General features: G+C 41.8%; 1 protein-coding gene across 3 annotated transcripts in view; it reads right to left on the bottom strand.

Moving 5' to 3' along the window:
* Window positions 1–4,280: 4,280 nt before the first annotated feature.
* The window catches only part of scube3 (signal peptide, CUB domain, EGF-like 3), an 85,435-nt gene continuing 65,809 nt past the window's right edge, over window positions 4,281–23,906 (bottom strand). For all 3 annotated transcript variants that reach the window (XM_063015283.1, XM_063015280.1, XM_063015282.1), the window contains 14 exons: window positions 22,435–22,551; window positions 16,017–16,139; window positions 15,366–15,482; window positions 14,633–14,728; window positions 13,201–13,317; window positions 12,346–12,504; window positions 11,157–11,360; window positions 10,543–10,704; window positions 9,621–9,788; window positions 8,473–8,634; window positions 7,524–7,721; window positions 7,153–7,305; window positions 6,872–6,951; window positions 4,281–6,069 (listed from right to left, as the gene is read on the bottom strand). In XM_063015283.1, coding sequence (XP_062871353.1) covers window positions 5,917–6,069; window positions 6,872–6,951; window positions 7,153–7,305; window positions 7,524–7,721; window positions 8,473–8,634; window positions 9,621–9,788; window positions 10,543–10,704; window positions 11,157–11,360; window positions 12,346–12,504; window positions 13,201–13,317; window positions 14,633–14,728; window positions 15,366–15,482; window positions 16,017–16,139; window positions 22,435–22,551 — 2,009 coding nt within the window. In that variant the 3' untranslated portion in view covers window positions 4,281–5,916. The remainder of the gene's footprint in view (window positions 6,070–6,871; window positions 6,952–7,152; window positions 7,306–7,523; window positions 7,722–8,472; window positions 8,635–9,620; window positions 9,789–10,542; window positions 10,705–11,156; window positions 11,361–12,345; window positions 12,505–13,200; window positions 13,318–14,632; window positions 14,729–15,365; window positions 15,483–16,016; window positions 16,140–22,434; window positions 22,552–23,906) is intronic.

The raw sequence follows: 23,906 nt of genomic DNA, 5'->3' as shown, positions 1-23,906 counted from the left end.
CGAAGTGTGTGTTGAAGATTATTATTTGCATGTTGGTGTAAATATGAAACATCAAAGGAAAAGTCATAAAGGAACATGAATATGCATTATCTTTTCATTTCTTTTTCATGTTGTACCACTGCTGTATCCTGGTCAAGGTCTTGATAGGTCCAGTCTTCGTCACTGAGCGTAAAACATTAACACACGACGGACAAGATGCCAATCCATCAAGGGGGCATAATCAATCATAACCATAAATCCCAGTGGTAGTGGGCTAGTGTAATTTATTATTGCTGTGCCACTTGTGTGTCCCGACTATACACTATATGGCCAAAAGTATTTGGACACCTACAATGAGCTTGTCGGTCATCCGATTTCCAAATAAATGACATTAAAATGTGATCTTTTAAGCTACAGCCACTCTTCTGAGAAGGCTTCTCACAAGGAATTTGTGCCCATTCAGTCAAACAAGGCTTTGTATGGCTGGGTACTGATGCAGCTCAAGAAAGCCTTAGTTGATGTTCCAGTTCATTCCAAGGCTGTTAAGTGGGGCTGAGGTCAGGGCTCTGTGCAGGAGTTTCTTTAAACCAAAATTCTCTTCATGTTTTTCTAGAGCTTATGCTGGCGCAGAAAAGGGCCTTCCCTTAACTGTTGCTGCAAAGTTGGAAGCATATAATTTTCTTCATATAACTGATTTATTACACCTGTAATTGAAATTGCTGTGACTAAAACATGGATTTAATAATTAGAAGGAGTGTCCGAATACTTTAGTCCATATATTGTACATCATGATTTCCCCAAATGTAAGAAGATCCATACAGAGGAAAGCATGGATGGGTACTGATGTAGACTTTTAGTAACGTGAGTATTTACGATGTTCTACATGATTGTGTTTACATTTTTTAAGAAGTGCAAATGGCAAAGAAAATAAACAAGACTGACAGTCGTTTGTATGAACACCAATACTTTTCATTGAAAAAGACATTACAAAATCCAGACATTTTTACATGAGCATAAACAATTTCAAGTGCAAATACCATAACCAACTCCATAAAAACACTGTGGCCAAGTCTTATTCTCAAAGGAAATGAAACAAAAAAAAATTACAATTAAACATAATTTTTAACGAATGCGTCTGAATTTGCATTTACTTCACCAAAGACAACCAACAGAGTTCTTCCTTTGCCATGGGCTGTCAAATTTATATCGTATTATAAACAACCCTTTAAAAACAAAACAAAAAAAAGCAAGAAGCTGATCATGAAGAGTTTGGTAGTATTAAACAGACTGAGGTACTAAACCTATAAAATGAAGTTACATAATTGACAAGATTACTTGTATCTGTTCTTAAAAAAACAAAACCCTGTATTCTGACATTCTGAGCCACGCTTGTCACAAGCAGCCATGTGTGATGTAGAAAGAACAATCAAAGCTGTGGATGAAGAAGTGCTCTCCTGCTAGCATGTTCAGCCTCTCTATGCTAAGGAAGCAGCTTGAAGGGATATTTGTGCTGAAGTTTTTTCGGACACGGTTTACGTACCATTTAAACCACCAGTTCTGCTCCCACTTTGTATGTGGTTTGAACTGTAAAACTAATGGGAACATTTCTCCTCTGTGGCTGTTGGATACTAACAAGTGACACTATTTACAACCAGTCCAGGCAAACACTTACTGAATGATTATGATGCGAATGCTGTTGTACTGTTGACGGGTGTGTTGTAATAATACTGGACGCAAAATGTATTGCAGTCTTGGTTTGATCTTTTGGAAGGGAAAATGCTTAAAAAAAACTTACACACAAGCCAGAAAAAAAAAAACATGATTTCTTTTCTTTTAAAAGGTCTAAAGTGTGTAAATTTATGATATCAGATTTGAGTTGGTATTTCTTTCTTTTTTTAATGGGAATTTACCCCTTAATACTTGATAAAAGATTATATAACATCATTTATTATCATAACATTACTTGGGACTGGAATCTCAGACTTAACGTTAGTCTACGTTTATTTAATATTTACAATATACAAACAATCTGGGTTGGAGAGAGACATTCACTTTCTCTGTATAACCAACATTAACACTGTAGGGGGGTGAGAGAGAGGAAGAGTCTAAACTGCTTAGCGTGAAAGAAGCTTAACTTGGCTTAATGGAATAAAGTAATGACCTAGATACACCAAACTAACTTCTCTCAGTTACTACTGGTCATAAATACTCTCCACTGCTGAAGTGAAGAGCTTGTGGTTGTAAAGAATCATTTTTACATTAAGCTTTTATCTTCTCATTTAAAGGCTCAATGTGGCTTGTACTAAAACAACAACCTATAATATGTTTAAATGGGAAGGTAAAAGTGTAACATGAGTAAATTCAGCTGTGGAGAGTATTTATAAGTACTTTTCAGTTCCATGTCTGCACTTGAAATGTCCAGAACTCACTATTAGACTTTATCTTTACTGAAAGATGATGAACTCTCACTTGTTATAACTGTAATTTAAATGTACTTTTGTATCTGTATGGTCTGTTTAAATTGAATTCATTTTAGTTATTCTCCAGGCCACTTAAGAAGGATGGAGATCTCTGTTGAGACTGGCTTTAAGGGAGTTTTTCTTTGCCACTGTCGCCCTCAGCTGTTCAGCAAGGGGGTTTAGATTTTTCGGTCCTGGATGCTGTAAAGTTGCTTTGAGACAATGTCAAATGTGAACAGCACTACACTAATACATTTGACCAGTAATATCTAAGAGACGTTTGGTGTTGTGAGGTTGTTTTGCCTTTTTCACGTTTTGGACAGCGTTTTGGACTCTCCTGGATGAGAAGCACAATCTGTAAGGCGCTCACATCTTCATTATCACCTTCAACCACACATATAACATGTTGGTGCTTAAACTGGAATAAAAAAAGTCAGGCTTATGTTTTAAGGAATGAGCATTTAAGGGGATCATTTTACCCCGAATAATGGGACAAAAAAGAGTCTAGCAAAAATACTGAAGTGACTTCCTGGCTGCGGTTCATTCTGAAGTGATCTTAATGTGCCTTAATGAAGGTAGAAAATAAAACATCAACCAAGCGCTCAGATAAGCTGTACAGTAGCTACCTAATACCAGCTGGCAAAATGGTTGGCTGAGCCATAATGTGGAGGACAGTATTACTGTCTCTGATAATCAGCGGTCAGTATAGCTGGACTCGACTTGGGTGAACTAGACATTTGTTCACTTTCTTTACCCTGGTCAGTTAACACTGTGCACAGGGCAGGAGAACCAATCCACTGGTGCCAGTCCATCGCAAGGCCCCCTTTCAGACACAGCTGATCATGTCTGTGTAGACGCCCGGCCTGCTGATAACACAGCTGCCACCCGAGACCCGAGCGTGCCCTACTTTTGACCCCAGCATCATCAAATACAGTTTCCAATACTTTTTAGATGAGTTTGATTTTGCTGGACAAGGTCGAGGTGCTCCACTTTTCTGTCATGCACAGAACTAAGGAAAAGAGGCGACATGATCTCTTGGTTTTAAATCAGTCACACAGGATGATACTAGCCTGATTCACCACAACATACACTAATGGCCAAAAGAATTTGGACACCTGACCATGAGCTTGTTGGACATCCTATTTCAAAAACAAATGGTATTAAAATAGAGTGTGATGTTGGTCAAGAAAGCCTCAGTTGAGGTTCCAGTTAATTCCAAAGCTGTTCAGTGGGGTCGAGGTCAGGGCTCTGTGCAGGAGTTTCTTTAAACCGAGATTTTTTCATGTCTTTTTTTCAGCAGTCATGCTGAAATAGGAAAGGGCCTTCCCTAAACTGTTGCTGCAAAGTTGGAAGCATATAATTCCCTTTATATTGCAGCTGTCAGCAATTGTCGTGGCTGAAACATGTGAATTCACTAATCAGAAGGGGGTTCTAACACTGCACATGGCTGCCGTGAGCGCTCCCCTTAAACCGGCTTCATCACTTCAGATTGGAGCGCACGAACAAAATTAACAAACAATAAACAAATATATACAGGTCTGTGATACGTTTCTGGCTGGAACTCCCCTTTAAGGGCGTACGAGGAGGAAAAGGCCTGAATGTTGCTTAGCAGGTTTAAAGTGACATGTTTGAAGAAGCAGCAATTGCATGTCCTGCAAAAAATACACGCCTCAGTCTCGTTCCTCCACAGAACTGCTCGTTAAACATACTCACAAACTCACCAAAACTCTTTCCTTTCAGTCTGGAACATAATGCACAACAACATATTCTATGTCTCGTTAAATTACCTCAAATAAAAGGTCATAAAAGAATAAACACTCTGTAATTAATAATACAGTCGGAGCAGATGGAGATGTACTGTTTTAACAGCATGGCAGCAAGATTAAAGGTGCTCTAAGAGCTGCAACACGGTAATACTAACAATGTAAAATGTATTATATGAAGTAAGATGGATGACATACATGAATTCTGGTGCTTTTAACTGCATAGTGAGGGGCTTTTAAGAACCGTTGTGTAAATATAAAAGTCACAAATTTATAGCACACCTTTAACACACACACTTCATTTCTCCACTCATCTGAATTTCTCAAAAATCCATCGAGTCCCTTAATGGATATCCCAGTGAGCACATAAACCATTAAAGGTGCAGTCAGCGATTTAAGGACGGAACAGGTTATATAAAATGTATGATCTACGTTTTGTAAACAAGAAAAAATTTAACCAATCAAGCCTTAAAGGTTTCTCTACTTGTCATTTACTTTATAAATTCTTGTGCTGCCATTCACGCCATGTTTGGGCGTGGGTTCAAAGGTAACTACAGGATAAGACTGCATTGCTAAGATTTTGTTTGTTCTATGATGGACCCGTGCTCACTACAATTTATGTTAATAAATAAAATCGTTACTATGGTGAAGCAGAAAGTGTGGCGCTCGTTTAGCTTCAGGTTCAGGTGAGTTTTAGTATGTTCTCCCCACATCAGTTAACATGATTGTTGGATAATAGGGCCTGTCCTCTCAGCGCTCTGAAGAATGCCATGTGAGTGTGAGATGGGCCGGACAGAATTCCAGCCTTGCGCCCAATGTTGCCAGGTGGGCTCTGGACCCACCTTGATTCTGATCAGCAGGTAATCAGCAAGTAAATAATAAATATGGCAATGTAAGTTACTTGCATTACTTAGTTAGGGTTCCTTTGAAGTGTGTTGGAGGCTGGTATATTAAACCCTACACAGATCTTAGATGCTAGTGCCTCTCAGCATCCACTGCCTGTAGTTACACCATCGGCCTTTCACAAGAACACAATGTACTCTATCTAACCAATTGTAATGATTTTAAATATTGTATTTGCATTTAATTGATGTCCCCAATTGACATTCCAATTGTGTGGCTAAATTTAACATTCAAGAAAGTTATGTAGTCTTATAAAACAACATCACTAACTCGGATCTCAGCCATGCTATCAACCTGTGCGCATTTCAGCAGGCACAATCAGCCATGCCTGATAGAGGGAGGGTCGACTGGGTCTGTTACTGCTGGTGCAAATGCAACCACTGAGGTGCATGATAGTTTGCAGCTCCTTGGTCTGGACGGTGGTGGAGCAATCGGGGAACTGGAAATGACTAGATATACATAAAACCTCCAGAAATATGTATTATGTGGGAGGGCTGGATAATTAAGACAGCGAGTGCTCACTGGGATATTAAAATATACAAACACACATTCAAATCACCAACAAACACACAAACACCCAAAGAGTGGCGACAAACATAAAAAACCCTCGAGTCAAATGAATGATCCGACCGTTTACCCTCACACCCTGTCCTAATCAGAGATGACTGATAAAATAAACAAATCTGCATAGTGAAGGAGTTAAAGTTGCTTCTATCATGGTTACCCTGGTCTGATTTGTGTACAAAGCGTGTGCGGAGTCCTGGAGACTGAAATGAGTCGGCTGGATCGTGTGTGTGAAGTGAGCTCCAGCGCTACTTGTACGGTCGGAGGAAGGCCGACACTTTGCTGCTGATGAGTCGGATGAAGGATCGCGGGAGCATCTCGTTGGAATCTCGAGCCGTGTACTTGTAGTAGTTGTTCGGATGTGCCAGCACGTCGAAGAGCGTCTTGATTAATTTCCTGTCCTGGTGAGAGACAAACAGCTTGACGGAGACAGTCTGAGGTACACAGTGAAATCGACACACACTCGGACTTGATGTAACTCCGAACAATGGATACCATGCAGGAATACACCCCGGACAGGGCACCAATTAACTAAAGAGCAAACACACTGAGGCAGTGGGGAGAACACGTCAAGATCCTCACGCAGTGCCAGCTGCGCCACCGTGCCACCCCACTATGCGTCAGAGTGAGATATAAACATTTTACAGCCAGTTGCTTTAACCAAAGTTATGACTGGATGCAACCAAGACTGAGCTTAACTGTACACACCCATATAAAAAACACTTTCCATGAAACCAATGATTTTTCCAGTCATGTACAGTCCAGTGAAAGAAGTTTTTATCCCACTGTAGTAAATATGGTCAGTGTGTGGATGTTTACACAGGTCTCTTCCAGCCAACTGATCATAACCACCATCAAAGGACTGTTGAATAGAAATATAACTGATGTGCTTTTGAGATAAAATAGCAACAAATCACAAGGATTACGGTGGAAATGTTATGCCTGGGAAAGTTCATGTTGGCGAAGTGTCTTCAATCAGGTAGTCTTAACTGCTAAATCATTTTAACTAACCTGGTGTTGCACCACCAGAATTTCACCTGACTTGTACTGTGCATGTCCAGGTATAAATGAATTTTATCATACAGCCTACACAACGTCACACGGATGGATGAAAACACCAGCGTAATGTCGAAATGAGAACAAAAACAGTCGATGAATAAAAAATATTGCTGATAGTTTTTTTGTAAATAAAGCAGATCTAACCTTTAGGATTTCTTGATGATTTTCTGAGGCGTAAAGTCTTCCATCCCTCACAATGTCTTCCACTAGCTGCTCATAATCCTCTGAAACAAATCAGGTGTCAGATTCAATATTATACTTGTCGGTTTATCCTTTTTTAATCATGATACATCATCATCATCAGGATTTTTGCATTACAGTAGTTAAAAACCCCAAGACTTATTTTTAATACTCTAGACTTTTTAGTAAACAGAAAGATTTCACTATCTCATGAGGCAGCACTGAAAAGTGAGATAAGTACATACCATCGTACGTGACGTAAGGAATGTGAAATCCACGAGCACTGTTGGCATCGTTGGATTTAAAATTGATCCAGAGGCGGCGAGACCGAGCTGTAAAGGCGATGGGACGCTCGTACGTCTGACACGTCTCGTACGTGGTTATGGAGGTCACTGACCCTGAGAGAATCCAAAACATACATAGCATTTATATTCCTATTAATATAGTGCGCTAGTGTTTATACACACTGAGATACAGCACAGACACTGAGGACATAATAATTCATGTTATTCATTTGATCTGTCTGTTTGGCTGGTAAGCAAGCTATTATTATGGTTTTATATGGTTAATTTCGGGTACATTCCCACGGTAATTTGGTTCATCCTTCATGACTCACAGTTCTTTCTCATGACTAGCACATCTCCACAATCATCCTCAGATGGGAGAAAGATCTCTGGTACAACGATTAGGATTTTGCGCTTGCTGGGAGGGTTGATGGTCCATATACAGTCCACGTTGGCAGGGTAATCTCCGGGGTAGTTTGGAGACTCGATGTACCCGATGTACTCTCCGATTTCACCGCCACATTCCCTCTCTGCAGACGAAATAAAAATGTATATTTAATGATTCATGTTCGTGAGGCAAGCCAAAAAGCCAATAAAAGGACATAATACAATAGAAAGCACGTATGTTTGTCTAAATTATTAATAAAAACCTAAAAGGAATGGAATGGTTCAACTACGTATCTAGTACAAGAGACAATAGCCAGCAGACCTTATATTAACACGGTTTGCTTGGTTGGGCGACTTCAGCAACTGCATAATGTAGTTTTATGGCAAATGATAATGAAACACCTAAACTATATGGCCAAAAGTTATTGAACAACTCTGTTCAAAAACAATAGTGACCTTTATGTGATCTTTTTAGGTAGAACGGCAGCCACTCTTCTGAGAAGGCTTCTCACATGACTTGATAGTATTTTTATGAAAAAGTTGTGTCAATGCAATCAAAAGAGCATTTGTATAGCTGGGCGCTGATGTTGGTCAACAAAACCTCAATTAATGTTCCAGTTCATCCCAAAGCTGTTCAGTGAGGCAGAGATCTTTATAGACGTGTCTTTAAAGAGCTTACTTTGTTACTTTCAGCATATCATTTCCACTATATAATTAATTCATTACACATTAGAAACTATTGTGGCTGAACCGTATGAAGTCAAAACTTAGAAGTGGTGTCCCAATACTTTAGTCCATGTAGGATATCCTTAAACGTGACTGTGAGGGCTAATGGGACTAGTTACAACAAGGAGTGTATTCGGCTAACGTTGGAGTCGTGACGGATCTGCTTACTCTTGCACTGAGATACACTGGTTGCACCATCGAAGTCTGTAGTTGTGTTTCCAGGGCAGGTGATGCAGTAGTTCTGTTTGAAGTCGGTCTGGTAGGTTCCCACAGGACAGCGAATACACCGATGCACCGAGGTGTTGTAGTAATGTCCCGGAGGACAGGACACTGCAGGGACGAGCACACATGTGAAAAACACATTAACAAGGAAGCATAAACACAGATGATGCTACCAGTCATCGTAACAAAGATTTCCTAACATCTCTACAAACTATCAAAACCTGTTACAAGGGTTGATGTGGTTACATAGCATGACGAAGTTTATCATAAATATGGTTACATACTGGTTCATGTGGTTTGTTAACAATTACATATTGTGATAAGGTTACTAACATCCATATATTGTGACATGTTAATAGTTTACAGTCTGACATAGTACAATCTATGGCCTAAAGTATTTGGACACCTGACCATTAGCTTGATTTACTTTAAATATAAATACTATTAAATTCATGAGCTCAGGTCGCTCAGGTGGCGCAGCGGTAAAGTACGCTAGCTCCCCAGAGTTGGGGTTTCGAATACGTCGTATCGAAGCTCAGCTCTGCCTCTCCGACTGGGCTGGGCGGCCGCATGAACAACGATCGGCTGTTGTTCAGGGTTAGAGGGTAAAGAAAGTCGGATCATAGGTCCTCATGACTGGTGCGACTGCGGCCCCTGCTGGCTGACTGATGGCGCCTGCACAGGGCTGAGGAATAACGCTGATGGGGGTGTGGCCCTCCGTACACAGTGCCCGTCAAGTGTATGAACTCGACTCGTGCAGGTGAAAAACGCAGTCCGTACTGACTGCCGGAGGGGGCGCATGTCAGTTTGGAGGCAGGGTCGAATCAGTATGGAGGATACATTCAGGGTAAATTGGACACGACTAGACTGGGGGATAAAATTGGGGGGGAAAAGTGAGAAAAATAGTCACAAAACTGTGGGAATTTGTGCCCATTCAGCCAAAAGAACACTGCTATGGCTGGGCACTGATGTTTGGACAAGAAAGCCTCAACTGACGTTCCAGTTCATTTCAAAGCTGTTCAGTGGGGCTGAGGTTTGGACATAGACTTTGTTACTTAATTCTAGTGGTAAGTGTAAACCAAGAAAGGTCTGACCTTTGACTTCACAGTCATGGAACGAGCTCGATCCGTCTCTCTTAGTGTCGAGGCCACCTCCACAGGAAAAGCAGAGCGTTCTCCCAGGGTCAGACTGGTAGGTGCCCCGGGGGCAGGGCTGGCATGGCTTAAACCCATCGCTTGAGTAATATCCTGCTAGACACTGACCTAGAAACATGAAATACAAGTTTTATCTCAAACACAACACACTAGAGCAGGTACTGTCTGGCTTTTAATAACGCATGGTTCCATGCTGACAGTGCTAATGATTTTGTACGTGGGTCTGTTGTTCAGTCTAGTAAGTATTAAAGTAAGCAGGATTAATTATGAGAAGCAGAGCAAGTATAATTAACAATATAATCACACAAACATGTTAAGCTATGCAGTTTAGCTCAGGAATTATGTTGTAATCCGTTGTGGCGTAACAGTAAGATCCAGGCTGCCGGTAAAAGCAGTGCCTGAGTTACAGGTTTCAAATCCTGGGCTGGGCTCTCAAACACAGAAGGTGCATGACATGTACGTGAACCTAGCCATTAAGGGGACGAACATCATATCAGTGGACACTTAGGGCCACTCACAAGCCTGGATAAATAAAGGGGTTGCATAAGGAAGGGCACCTGGTGTAAAAACTGTCCTAATCAAATATGCACATAAATGATCTGCTTTGGTGACATCTAACAGAAGCAGTTGAAAGGAATCATTAATTAATTGATATTTATTTTGCACAGGCACTTAATAAAAATCAGTCAATCTTTTTGTTTCTTAATTGACCACTTGATAGTGACCTAAACTCTTTATTGGTTTGGCATTTCTACAGTAGAAATTTTGTCCAACTTGAACAAATTGTCAATAATAATTAGGACAGCTCTAAACATTTTACATTTGACTGTCTTCTGACTGCTAATGGATTGCCTGCACTTACCAGAGCACGAAGTGATGTTGCGGGCTCCTGGTGGGCCGTGGCGATCCCCTCCAGGGCAAAGGTCACATGCTAGCTGACCCTCACGCTCCTGAAAAGTCCCGGGAGGACAATGAACACAGCGCTCCATTTCACCATGATAATACGAACCAGGCAAACATCTGACTACAAGAGCAGAGGGAGACAGTGAGATCAGTCACCAGAGGGCGCTGTTGGCCCACAACCTTCACCATCCAGAAGCATTATCAATATTTTCATTTAATTTCATTGCATTTCGTGTTTATCAGCCCATTTATCCTGATCAGGGTCGCAGCAAGTCTGGTTCCAACAGGGATACACTGGTCACAAGGCAGGAATACCCTGGAGAGGGCGCCAATCCATCTCAAGGCAAGTAAAGCTACCTGAATCACCTTACCAGCTCATCAAGCTCAGTATGAGACACAGGATAATCATGATTACCAGTAATATCAATCAAAATAATACATTCTTTATTAATTATTAAAAAAAATACCCACATCAATTATGACCAGACTGTACTGAGGCAGGTCTGGTAGTCTAAATGAGCAAGCTCGACCCCTGAAGCACAAAACACGTGACACCAGAGTAAGCGCTCTTACCACATCGCCCGCTGTCCTTCTCTCGCCCGGGTCCACAGTTCTCCTGTCTCTCTGTGGATTGTGACACCTTCTGAGCGACCTCGTACTCCAGTCCAGCTACACGGATGAGGAACCTCTCCTGGTTGATGGATTTCTTCAGAGCTTTGATGGAAGATCTCATCTTTTGCTCCATCTGCTTCCTTACACAGTTCAGGTCACAGCTCCCTACAGGAAGAAGCATTTAGACCAGTGCTGTACAAACTATAAGTTACTAAATGTGTGCTCGATGAATTATATACATTTTATATACAGTACATTAAAAAACAAACACAAAAACAATTTATATTGAAGTAAAGACGTGAAGATCCTAGTTTGAACACTTGGTGGCGCCATTACATCTAAAAACGCCTCAGCTTCTGATTGTTTCAAACTACAGACCCCGTTTCATAAAAAGGTGGAACATTTTATCAAAATGCATAAAATCAAGCATCAAAAACAACGACAAATGACTTTAAATGTATGATTGTACTTTACAGTGGATCTGAATAAGATAAAGCGGTGGGAAAACAGATAATGAATGAATGAATGAATGAATGAATAACATCAGCATGTAACATCGTATTATAACTGATAAGTTGTGGTAAGGACTGTCCCTTAATTGTTCGGTTTCAAAGATAACAGCCTGTGTAATACTGCAAATATATTTAAACATTAAAACATTTAGGTTTAAATCTGCCAAACTTCTTTAACCCTTGTGTTCTGTTGATATTGACTTTATTGGCTTGTTCTTAGGGTTTCCAGAGAACCCAGTGTTGTGTGGGTATAATAAAATTGTATTGAGAGTGTGTGTGTGTGTGTGTGTGTGTGTGTGTGTGTGTGTGTGCGCGTGGATGAGAGTCAGTTGTACCCTCAACACCAGAGACAAACTAAAAACGCATGAAAATCTGTTGACGATTAAAATCTGATGCTGATTAAATCGTGTAGTCGAGCTGGAGTCTCTGATACCTTCAACAGAAGTGAATAAATTAGAGGGTGTGTGGAACACAATATCAGTATAAAATATTGTTTATTTGTAGTTTCCATAAAATTAGGAACAGTCCTGAAGTATCAAGCTGACTGAAAAGGGCTCAGGATATACTGTGAGCTGTTTAAAGATGCTCTGGGGTCTCAGGTATTTCTTGTAGACTGTGCATTTCGTGCACACACTCACCAGTCGTATCACTCGTCTTGATTTCCGCTTCCAGTTCCAGAGTAATCCGCAGGATCTCTTTGTTCGTTGGGTTCCGTGTGCGCCGACCCCTGGCCTTTTTGGAGGACTCGCACTTCAGGTTGACGAAGGTGACTTGGCAGTTGTTGCAGAGCTGGCCACCTACAGTCCACACACTTAAATAACTCATTCATGCTAAAGGGCTAACAAACAACATTATAAGCAGTTGTAAGTAACTTGCTATTTGCTTATCGTGAGCCACTTATCTAGATCTAGATATGGATGTAGTGTGATGGTCAATTGTTTAACGATTGCCAAACAATAAATGTAGTCGATCAACCACGGTGAGTTTAGTGTCTGATGATTTGAACAGTGCTAAACTGGTAGCTTAAATTCTCTTAAATAAAAACTGGACACATTCTTTTATTTAGCAGGCAAAAGACAACTGAGGCATCACTTACAATTCACTATTTATAAACTTATTCATCAAACATAGTAACTAATAACAGTATGAGGCCATTAAATGCTGAGTATCTTAATAGCATTGCCTTTACTTAAAGGTGGTTTGGCTGATCATTTTTTTTTACATTTATTTATTTTGTTTTTAATGATTTAAGTACAGAACTACAGACGTGTTTTTCTTTTGACTTGTTCCTTAAAATCTGAATGTGCAGCAATAAACACAAGGATATTTCAGGGACTGTCCCCAGAAATCAGGCACATTGGGCCAACCTACTGTAATAAATATTATTATAGGCAGTCCTGTAGAATTATTAGCACAGGTATAATCTATGCCCTCTTAACTACCATATACGCAGTGTGTTTGTAGGTCCTGGTTTATGACCTACGATCTTTCACCTGGTCCAATCTGCTTGCCTCCGTCATCCACTCGTCCCCGGAGTTTGGGGTGCAGGTGACATTTGGCATTCTTGATTCGGAACGAGGCCGTCTGCTTCACTGGGGCAGTCAGAGTCTCTACAGGCAAACCGAAGTAACATGGGTAAAACTAAAAATTTAATTAATTCTATTAATCCAATTCATCTATTCAACTATCCATACATACATACAGTACAGGCCAAAAGTTTGGACACACCAGCCAAAAGTTTGGACACACCTTCTCTTCAATGTTTTTTCTTGATTATTTTTATTTTCTACATTGTAGATTAATACTGAAGACATCCAAACTATGAAGAATTATGTAGTGAACCAAAAAGTGTTAAACAAACCAGAATATGTTTTATATTTTACCAACTCTACCTCTGCACAACCCAACTGATGGTCTCAAACACATTAAAAAAGCAACAAATTCCAAAAATTCACTCTAGAAAAGGCACAAACATTCATTGAAAACCATTCCAGGTGGAAACCTAATAAAGCTGGTTGAGAAAATTTCAAAGAGTGTGCAAATCTGTCATTAAAGCAAAATATGGCTACTTTAAAGAATCTGAAATATAAAACATATTCTGGTTTGTTTAACACTTTTTTGTTTACTACATAATTCCATATGTGTTCCTTCATAGTTTGGATGTCTTTAGTATTAATCTACAATGTAGAAAATTTAAAAAAAACTAAGAAAAACCACAGGAATGAGAAGGTGTGTCCAAACTTTTGGCCTGTACTGTACATCCATACATACAATAATCCGTTCATTTATCTATCTGTTATATCCATCCATCCATCCATTTGTTCATTCATACATCCATCCATCCATTTATTTATTAATCCATTCATTTATTCATTCATCTATCCATCCGTACATACATTTATCCACTTACATCTACCTATCCATCCATACACTTCACTATCTACAGATCCATTTTACCAAACTGTACACAGCTACTACCCATGAGTTGTCATTTAACTGGATAAAGTGATTTAGTACTTTACTTCTGTGTCAAGTGTGATGTACATTAAATGATCAAAAAAGTATGTGGACACACAAGGGGCTTGTTGGACATCCCAGTCTAAAACCATGGGCATAAGTATAATGTTGACCCCCATTTCGCAGATGTCACAGCCTACTCTGTTCTGGGAAGGCCTTCCACAACATTTTGAAGTACGCCTGTGGGAATTTGTTGTGAGAGTATCAAAAACGTGTGATATCCTGATTTCTTCCTTGGGTGTTCAGTAACATTGAGGTCAGGGGTTTGAGTTCCTTCACACCAAACTCATTAAACCATGTGTTTACTAACCTCGCTTTGTACACAAGGGAACAGTCACCTGAACTCAACAGTTAAGAGGGGTGTCCACATACTTTTCTGACCATATCGTGTAGCCTTATAGATCTTACCTACGCAGCTCTGACTGCTGCTGGAGTTTATTCTGCTCTGAGTTTTTCCTCGGATGACAGGGACGCCGCAGCTGACTGTGTAACTGCTGTCAGACTCTACAGGTAGAGTAAAGCATACATACTGAGTTAACGTTAATTGTAGACGAGGAACAGGTGAGCATCACTGGTGCCCCCTGGGTAATGTAGCTTATCTACGGTCATTTAGAATAGCCCAGAAGGAAGAGTAAAATGTAGCAGTACCAGTGAGTACTGGCCCTTTTCAAACACTATACAGTCACTTCACTTCAATCCCACTGAACATTTATGAGGGGCCCCTAATGATATTTACATGATTGCATTTAGCTGATGCTTTTATCCAAAATTACTTATACTTGCTGAATGAAATGCAAAAACTAAGCGTCAGGGGCCTTGCTCAGGGGCCCAACAGTGGCAGGTGAAACTAGATTAGTTCCGTTCTTGCTTCAGATGCTCAGCCATATGAAATATGCATTGTTTCGTACTACACTTCATAATGCTCCACATGTCTTTAATGAGAGACAGGTCTGGTCTGCAGGCCAGCCAGTCTAGCACCAGAACTCTCTTAGTATGAAGCCACACACAAACTTTGACCTGTGCCAGTTTTTTTAATGTGTCACAAGAATCAAAATAGGAATGACATATGAATAAGGTAAAAAAAAAATGCACACACATTGTAATGAATTATAAGATTGCAAATATTTTTTGCAGTGTGTACCTGACAGGTAATGCGCTTTGGATGCACAGGTCAATGAACAGCTTTCTTTCTTGCCCGTCTTGCTGCAGGACAGCATCGCTTTGGGAGCCACCAGGTTGGCTGCACACTTCAAAACCTCTGTAATTAAAAGCAAATTTCACTTTAGTCCATCATTAAGAAATACTTTGTACAAACCCGTAATCAATTAATAACTTGCTATTAAGCAGGAGGCAGGGCTGTTTAGTTAATGACCAATTAGGGTTATTAAGTACAGTCAACTCGATTCTGACTCCTGGAGACCATATGGACAGTGTTTTACCAGTGTTTGGGTCTTTAGGCTTCTTAATGGCTCATTCACAGTTCCTCTGATTATATCCATCCATCTTGTTGCTGGCTGTCCTCTTTCTCCATTACCCTCAACACTTTCCAACATGATTGCCCTTTCCAATTAATCGGTTCTTCTCATATTTGGGTTGGTTGATTTTGTCAGCGATTCATTTGTCTCTTCTTTTGCATCCAAGCTGCTCTTAAAAGTCTTTGCCAGAACCAAAGATCAAAGGCATGGATATTTTTCCCTGTCCCCATGTGAAATCTAAAGTCTAAACTACCCTGCAAGTACTGCATTGGTGCTATGTGTACTCTGACCAGTAAGTGTAGGTGTTGTATATTTACCAAAACAGTCCTTCTTGTTCCAGTGCAGTCGGGATCCTGGTGGGCACGTACACTCGTAGCTGCCCAGTGTGTTCACACAGCCATGCTTACAGCCACCATGGTTTACACTGCACTCATCAAAATCTGAAAACAAAACAAACAGATCGATTATTCATTTAGGAAACCATCTATCCATCCATCCGTCTATCCATCTGTCCAAGAGTCCATACATCCTTCCAACCACATTAACCATCCACCCATCCACCCACCCACCCACACACCCACCCATCCACCCACCCACACACCCACCCACCCACCCACCCACCCATCCATCCATTCGCCCGTCCACCCACCCATCCATCCAACCACCCACCCACCCACCAACCCATCCATCCACCCACCCACCCATCCACTCACCCACCCACCCATCCACTCACCCATCCACCCACCCACCCATCCACCAACCCATCCATCCACCCACCCATCCACTCACCCATCCATCTGCCCGCCCACCCACCCATCCACTCACCCATCCATCCGCCCGCCCGCCCACCCACCCATCCATCCAACCAACCACCCACCCATCCATCCAACCACCCACCCATCCATCCGCCCGCCCACCCACCCATCCATCCACCCACCCATCCACTCACCCATCCACTCACCCATCCATCCATCCACCCGTCCACCCACCCACCCATCCACCAACCCACCCACCCATCCACCAACCCATCCACTCACCCACCCACCCATCCACTCACCCATCCATCCATCCGCCTGCCCACCCACCCACTCACCCACCCACCCATCCACCAACCCATCCATCCATCCGCCCGCCATATCCACCAACCCATCCACTCACCCATCCATCCATCCGCCCACCCACCCACCCACCCATCCACCAACCCATCCACTCACCCATCCATCCATCCGCCCACCCACCCACCCATCCATCCAACCACCCACCCACCCATCCACCAACCCATCCATCCAACCCCCCCATCCATCCATCTAACCACCCACCCACCCATCCATCCATCCAACCACCACCCACCCATCCATCCATCCACCCACCCACCCATCCATCCATCCAACCACCCACCCATCCATCCAACCAACCACCCACCCACCCACCCACTGATCCATCCAACCACCCACCCACCCATCCAACCACCCAGCCACCCATCCATCCAACCACCCACCCATCCATCCAACCACCCACCCATCCATCCATCCATCCATCCATCCATCCAACCACCCACCCACCCATCCATCCATCCATCCATCCATCCATCCAACCACCCACCCACCCATCCATCCATCCAACCACCCACCCACCCACCCATCCATCCACTCACCCAAACCACTCATCCACACACCCATCCACTCACCCACCCATCCACTCACTCATCCACCCACCCACCCATCCACACATCCACTCACCCATCCACTCACCCATCCATCCATCCATCCATCCATCCATCCACCCGTCCATCCACCCACCCATCCATCCACCCATCCATCCAACCAACCACATAAACCTCCAAAAATCCATCCATCCATCTAACTAGGGCAAGCTGTAGCCTAGTGGTTAAGGTACAGGACTAGTAATCAGAAGGTTGCTGGTTCAAGCCCAATACTGGTTGCTGCTGTTGGGCCCTTGAGCAAGACCCATCAATCCACCCACCCGTCCGTCCAACCACCTACCCGTCCATCCATCCACCCACCCATAATGTGTATTTTGTTGCAATCTGAATATATACACAATATGTCTAAAGTATAGTGACACCTGATCAAAAGGTTTCTGTTTATACCATAAGCAATCATACGAACTGATCTGAGCAATCCACAAAAGTGGTTCCTCCACACCAAACTCATCAAACTACTTATTTTAAGGTTGTACCACTATCCCTTACTTATTTAATCTTAACGAGTTTGTGTACTCATGTACTGGATTGGAGCATAGTAACCATAAATCACAAAGCTCAAATTTGTGAAAATATTTCAGACAAACAAGTATGTGTTCACATTATTCAGTTCATTAAAAAGTTGGAATAGCAATATATGACCTGGGACACTATCAGTCTGAAGGTTGTGGGTTTGGGCAGACACTGTTGGCGCCATACAATGGCTGACCCTGCGATCTGACCTCAGCCTCCAAAACAAGCTGGGATAGACAGAAAAAGCATTTCATTGTACTGTATGTGTATGTGTTTTGTTCTACAGACAATTCGGGTCAGTTGGTTCAAACCAGAAATGAAAGAACAAGAACGGATTGACGTGTCATGAGAAGAGAACGTCTTAAGTTGAGCTTTGAAGTAAGTAGATTTACGTAAAAAGAATAAACCCAGAGAAAATGTAGGGAGCGATTGGGCAGCGGCTTCTTTGAGCTAATTTGACGCTGTCAGTAATCGTTTTTCCACCTTGACTCAATTGCGAGGCCCGGCCAGAGGTTTGTGTGCATTCACTGGTTTGCATTTCCTCATCTCTGCCTCTAAGCACGTTTTTTCCCCCTGAAAAGGAAAAAGTAAAACCACAATCACTGTGTAACACACAGCAAACCAGATGGGAGCTGAATAAAAAACAAAGAGCGACGCAGAGCTGGTTGACTGAGTGGTTTTGAAGTAGACGCAGACCGAGAAGACAACATAAAGAGTCTTTAAGCATATCAAAGGCTTTAAAGCTGGAGAGGAAGAGAAAAGCAATGAGTCTAATGTTTGTTAATGAATAAAGCTTGTGCTTACTAGGCTGGTCTGGTTTCCCTTTTCTTCTTGGGGTCGTTTTTTTCCCCTTTCTCCCTCATTAGTCTACAGACTAAAACCTTTGACTTTGCGTTTCCTTTTTTTACCCGTCTGCGTTCGGAGCTCTCATTAATCTCGGAAAATGGGGGAGCAAAATGGAGAGAAAGAAAAATGCTTGTTTGATTGACACCTCCATTGACCTCATGTAACATTTGTTAGTGTCCCAAGACCCCTGAATCACGGCTCCGAGGCTGGAGAGCTCCATGCAGACGGGGGCAAGGGGATTAAAGCGATGTTTTTCTTTCCTATTACTCAATTACCATTAGATTATATTGTCATGCTACACAGATTTGTTTTTATTAAACCGTAACTGCAATGGTTTTATTAAACCCAAATCCCATTTTTATAAAAGTTGGGACATTTCATAAAATGCGATAAAAAAGAATCTAGTATTTGTTAATTCTCTTGAATCTTTATTTAACCTGACAAAAGTACAAAGAAAATGTTTTCACTGATCAACTTAAATGTATTTTGTTAAAATTAATTGATCAATTTGATTGATTTATTACTTTAATAATTCCCGAAGGGAATGCAGAAAGAAGATCAAGATATAAACAAATTTAGGATTTTATGCCTGCAGCACACCTAAAAAATGGGAATTTTTGCCCATTGTTGGTCGATACGAGACTTCAGCTACTCAGCAATCCATGTTCACAGATCTACAGTGGGTCTGGCCTTGCCTCCACACAAAATGAGATTTTTCCAGATTCCTTAAATCTTTTCACAATATTATGTATGGTAGACGGTGAAATTATGTGCATGTTCATTTCAGTTAAAAAATATAATTCTATTTTTGCACTTTACCCACTTTTCCTGATTATGTAGTTGTATTCAGTTCACTAATTGTGCCACTGCAGCCCCCTACCCTAACTAAGAAGAGCCATGTGTATTCACCGACCAACCAGTGTCAAAAGAGACTAGCACTGCACAAGGAGAGTCACGCACCACTATCTGTGAATTAACTATCTTTTGAGCAATTAGGAAGCCTGAGATTCAACAGAAGACAAGATGTTCTGAAGAAACACCAAGAGTCGGAATCAACTGGACGACATCTAATAATAATAATAATTAAAAAAAATAAGGCACACAATTTCTTTTGATCCTTGTGAAAAAGGTGGAGGCTGTCATACCCACAAATTGAGGCACATTAATACCCATGGTGGTAGGACATTTATTGTACCAATAATTTCCTTCGGGATAAATAAAGTGTCAGTCTGTCTGTCAGAACATAATCTTAACTGTTTTTAACACCGGTTTAACCAGTTAGACATGGACTTATACTAATTCTATTAGAAGTACTTTTAACTGCAGCAGAGACATCTAGGAAACAGTGCTAATGCTCCAGGGACCATCATGCATTGCTGCTCTGCTGGTAAAAACTTAGTTCATCTGTCTCAGCGTATCAGGTCATTTTACAGCTCCTAACTGGATTCTGCCTCCAGTTCTTTTTTTTTTTGGAATCAAAACTATGTAAAACCAATAAATGTCTAAACAGTATTTATTTACTGGTCGGTCCTAAGACGGGAGCTGTTCACGCCAGAGTTCTGCTACAGTTTCATTCCATGCTGAAAGACGTCGTATGGGAAAGCAGAGTCTGAATCCGACATCGCCTCTTATCTAAAGACTGGCTGAGTGTGGACAGAAAAGCAGAGAGCCTCATTCATCATGGCTGGGCCTCTTAACATCTCAACAATGCCTGGGCAGCTCCGTCTCCAGTGCCAGGCCGCCTCCCTGCCTTCCTGTACCCGCTCTGTGTGACTCATTCACACGCTATTAGAGCCCTGTGCCATCGGGACGCTCTCAATCCGCCTGTAAACACGTGTTTCTATCTTGACGCCTCCATCAGCGCCTAGCCTCCCTTGCTCTGAACCACAGGAACGCACTCCTCCTCTTGAGCGTTACATCACCCAGCAAGACTGTGGTTAGATGGTTACCTCCGAATGGCACGAACAGCCCGACTCTCTTTGTTAAAATATTTGATCTCTGGCCTTAATCCAACCCACTGGCTTTGAGCAACAGAAGTAAAAAGGAGATCACAAACAAACCAGCTTCACCACACATCATTCAACCAGGGGGTTATGCCCTGGAACAGCTGCTTTCAATCTTTATGGGGGGGATTTGGAGACATCCAAGCTTTGGGTCAACCAGTTCTGGAGAATCCCGTGATATACACTATATGGACAAAAGTATTGGGACACCCCTATTAATATTGAATTCATGTGTTTCAGTCACAATTGCTTACAGGTGTAATAAATCAATGACATATTACATGCTTCCAACTTTGAAGCAACAGTTTAGGGAAGGCCCTCTGTTCTAGCATGACTGCGCCCCTGTGCTATCAACTCCAGACCTCAGCCCCACTGAACAGCTCTGGAATGAACTGGAACATCAACTGAGGCTTTCGTGAGCAACATAAAAATGCCATATTCATTTGACAGAATGGGCACAAATTCCCACAGACATACTTCAAAGTCCTGCGAGAAGCCTTGTCAGAAGAGTGGATTATTAAATTCTTCACAAAGTCTTGGCATTCAGGACGTTTTTGAAGCACAGGCCAAATTGTAAGAACACGTAACTCCTGAACCGCTAAACAATAAAGATAATATGGTCCGATAAATCAACGTTCTCCTGGTTTCCCACATTTGAATGGATTTATGACTGGTGGAAGCTAATAGACGCCTTTAACCCACGTCTGCTGTAAACTGGCACTGTGGGGGATCAGGCGCTTTTTTCCATGGTCTCGCCAGTTCCCATTCAGGACTTGAATAAGGGCATTTTAAGTGGTATTAAAGCTTCTGTGGAGACAAAGGCTGGGTCTGCTCTTAACTCTCAACTACATTCCCCACATACTATATGGACCAAAGTATTGGGACACCCCTTCTAATGACACAGCAATTGTTAACAGCTGTAATAAATCAATTATATAAAGTAAATTATATAAATGAAATTATAAGCTTCCAACTTTGCAGCTACAGTTTAGGGAAGGCCCTTTCCTTTTCCAGCATGACTGTTCCCCTGTGCACAAAGCAAGCTCTATAAAGACATAAAGATTTACCTATTTTATTTACTAGGATTTTAACGTCATCCTTTAACGTCCCCACACAGTCAAGGGGAGAACATGCAAACTCCACACAGAAAGGACCCGGACCGCCCCACCTGGGGATCGAGCCCAGAACCTTCTTGCTGTTGGACGACAGTGCTACCCACTGAACCACTGTGCCGCCCCGAGACATAAGGAAAAACTCGGCCTACACAGAGCCCAGACCTCAGCCCCACTGAACAGCTTTGGAACGAACTAGAACTAGCTGAAAAGATCACATAGAGGCAACTCTGTTTTAAAAGCATTCGTTTTTTTAATGTGATGTCCAACGAGCTCAAGATCAGGTGTCTAAATACTTTTGGCCATATAGTGAATCAGTAAATATTCAGTCTCTGTTTCCTGAGACTTATTGCTGGGTCAATCCCTGCTATACACATCACCATCACCATAGTACCTGTCAATCTGAATGGGGTTGAACACACACACACACACATACATACATATATAAAGGCAACTGAGCGTACTGTATATGAGATGGTCAGTCTGGGACAGATTCCTCCTCCCATGCTAAGCTACATGGTGTTTTAATGCGCATTACCTCCACAGTGAGCGACTCCGTACAGGATGTAGCCTTTCTGACAGTGACACTCAAAACTGCCCGGAGAGTTCAAGCAGGTGTGGTCACACGTCCGGTCAAACGAACACTCATCAATGTCTGCAGAGACAAAGACATATAGAGAAATATGTGTCATGAATTCAAAAAGCAAACATATTTATTCATTGTTTTATTTTCCATCATCTACTGTATCCTGGTTCAGGTGGTTGCAGGTCCGGGAAATACTGAGCACAAGGCAGGAATACCATGGACAGAGCACCAATCCATTACAGGGCTTTAGTCATTTCTACCCCTACGCTCCCTTCCCCGCTATACATAGCCAATCATGTCTGCGTAGACGCCCGGCCAGTCAACAGCACCGCTAAAATCAGATTTAAACCGGATCTCAGCATTAGTACCCTACCATAACAGTTTTACAACTCACCACTGTTCAGTATGACTCACTTTTTAAAAGCTACAGGTCCTCACTTGTCTAAGCTAAGAAACAGACTCAGCATTTTCTTCTCACACCATGTGGAAATAATTTACCTAATGGTAAATGGTAAATCAACAAAGGCAAAATGTGTGATGTGCTAGTGAGCACTGAACACTTTCACCTAGGAGAAAAATCAGCCCCAAACATCCAGATCGTCCACCACAGTAAACCGTGGGAATTAAATATATCCAACTTTTTAATATAAACTTTTTTGCGTATGTGTGGTTGGGGGCAAAATATATAAACTAAGTATTAGTTATCTGGCATTTTATGCACCCATTAGCTAATTTATGAAGGTCAGCACACTTTTGTCTCTTGTCTTATTTTGTCTGTGTATTGTTTGAGATTTAAATATTTATAAATGAACAATGAACCTGTTTGTCGGTTCATATTCACCCCAGAATACACTCAGGTATTTTACATTAGAGCACTAGAGCTGGGATCCAGGGTTCAAATCCTCAGTAGTGCTATTGGCTGTATGAATCAGGCATCCACATACAGACATGACTGGCTATATCTGGTCTGGGGTGGGGGGGTGTTTGAAGCTCTGCGATGGATCGGTGTCCTGTTCCGGGTATTCCTGCCTTTTGCTCAGTGTTTCCAGGTGAAGCTGGACCAGCCGTGACCCTTACACTCACTCTGAGGAAATTAAATGAAACCAACATTTTCTGTAGGTAAAATTTGTAGATTTAATTTAGTAATTTTTGTTTATTTTACTCCTGATGCCTATGAAAGTATCTGGTACCAAAGTTCTGATACCTGTAAATCGAGTTGATTAGTTAGAATTATAAATAAAATAAAACACAAGTTTCATTCATACTGGTACTCAGGAGCGTGGTATCTGCACCAGGCTGCCTGTGTTATATAATCTCTTCCTCGTTTTTCCAGTCTGGGTCTTTCAAGCTTCACCAGAAAAGTTTTATGAGCTGTTGGCAGATTCATCAAGTGAGACTGGACTGTGTTTCTCCCACAGAGACTG

Source organism: Trichomycterus rosablanca, chromosome 19 (genome assembly GCF_030014385.1).
Source record: "Trichomycterus rosablanca isolate fTriRos1 chromosome 19, fTriRos1.hap1, whole genome shotgun sequence".
Classification (NCBI taxonomy): domain Eukaryota; kingdom Metazoa; phylum Chordata; class Actinopteri; order Siluriformes; family Trichomycteridae; genus Trichomycterus; species Trichomycterus rosablanca.
The sequence above is the reverse complement of the archived record's forward strand: the minus strand, read 5'-3'. Positions and strand labels throughout refer to the sequence as shown.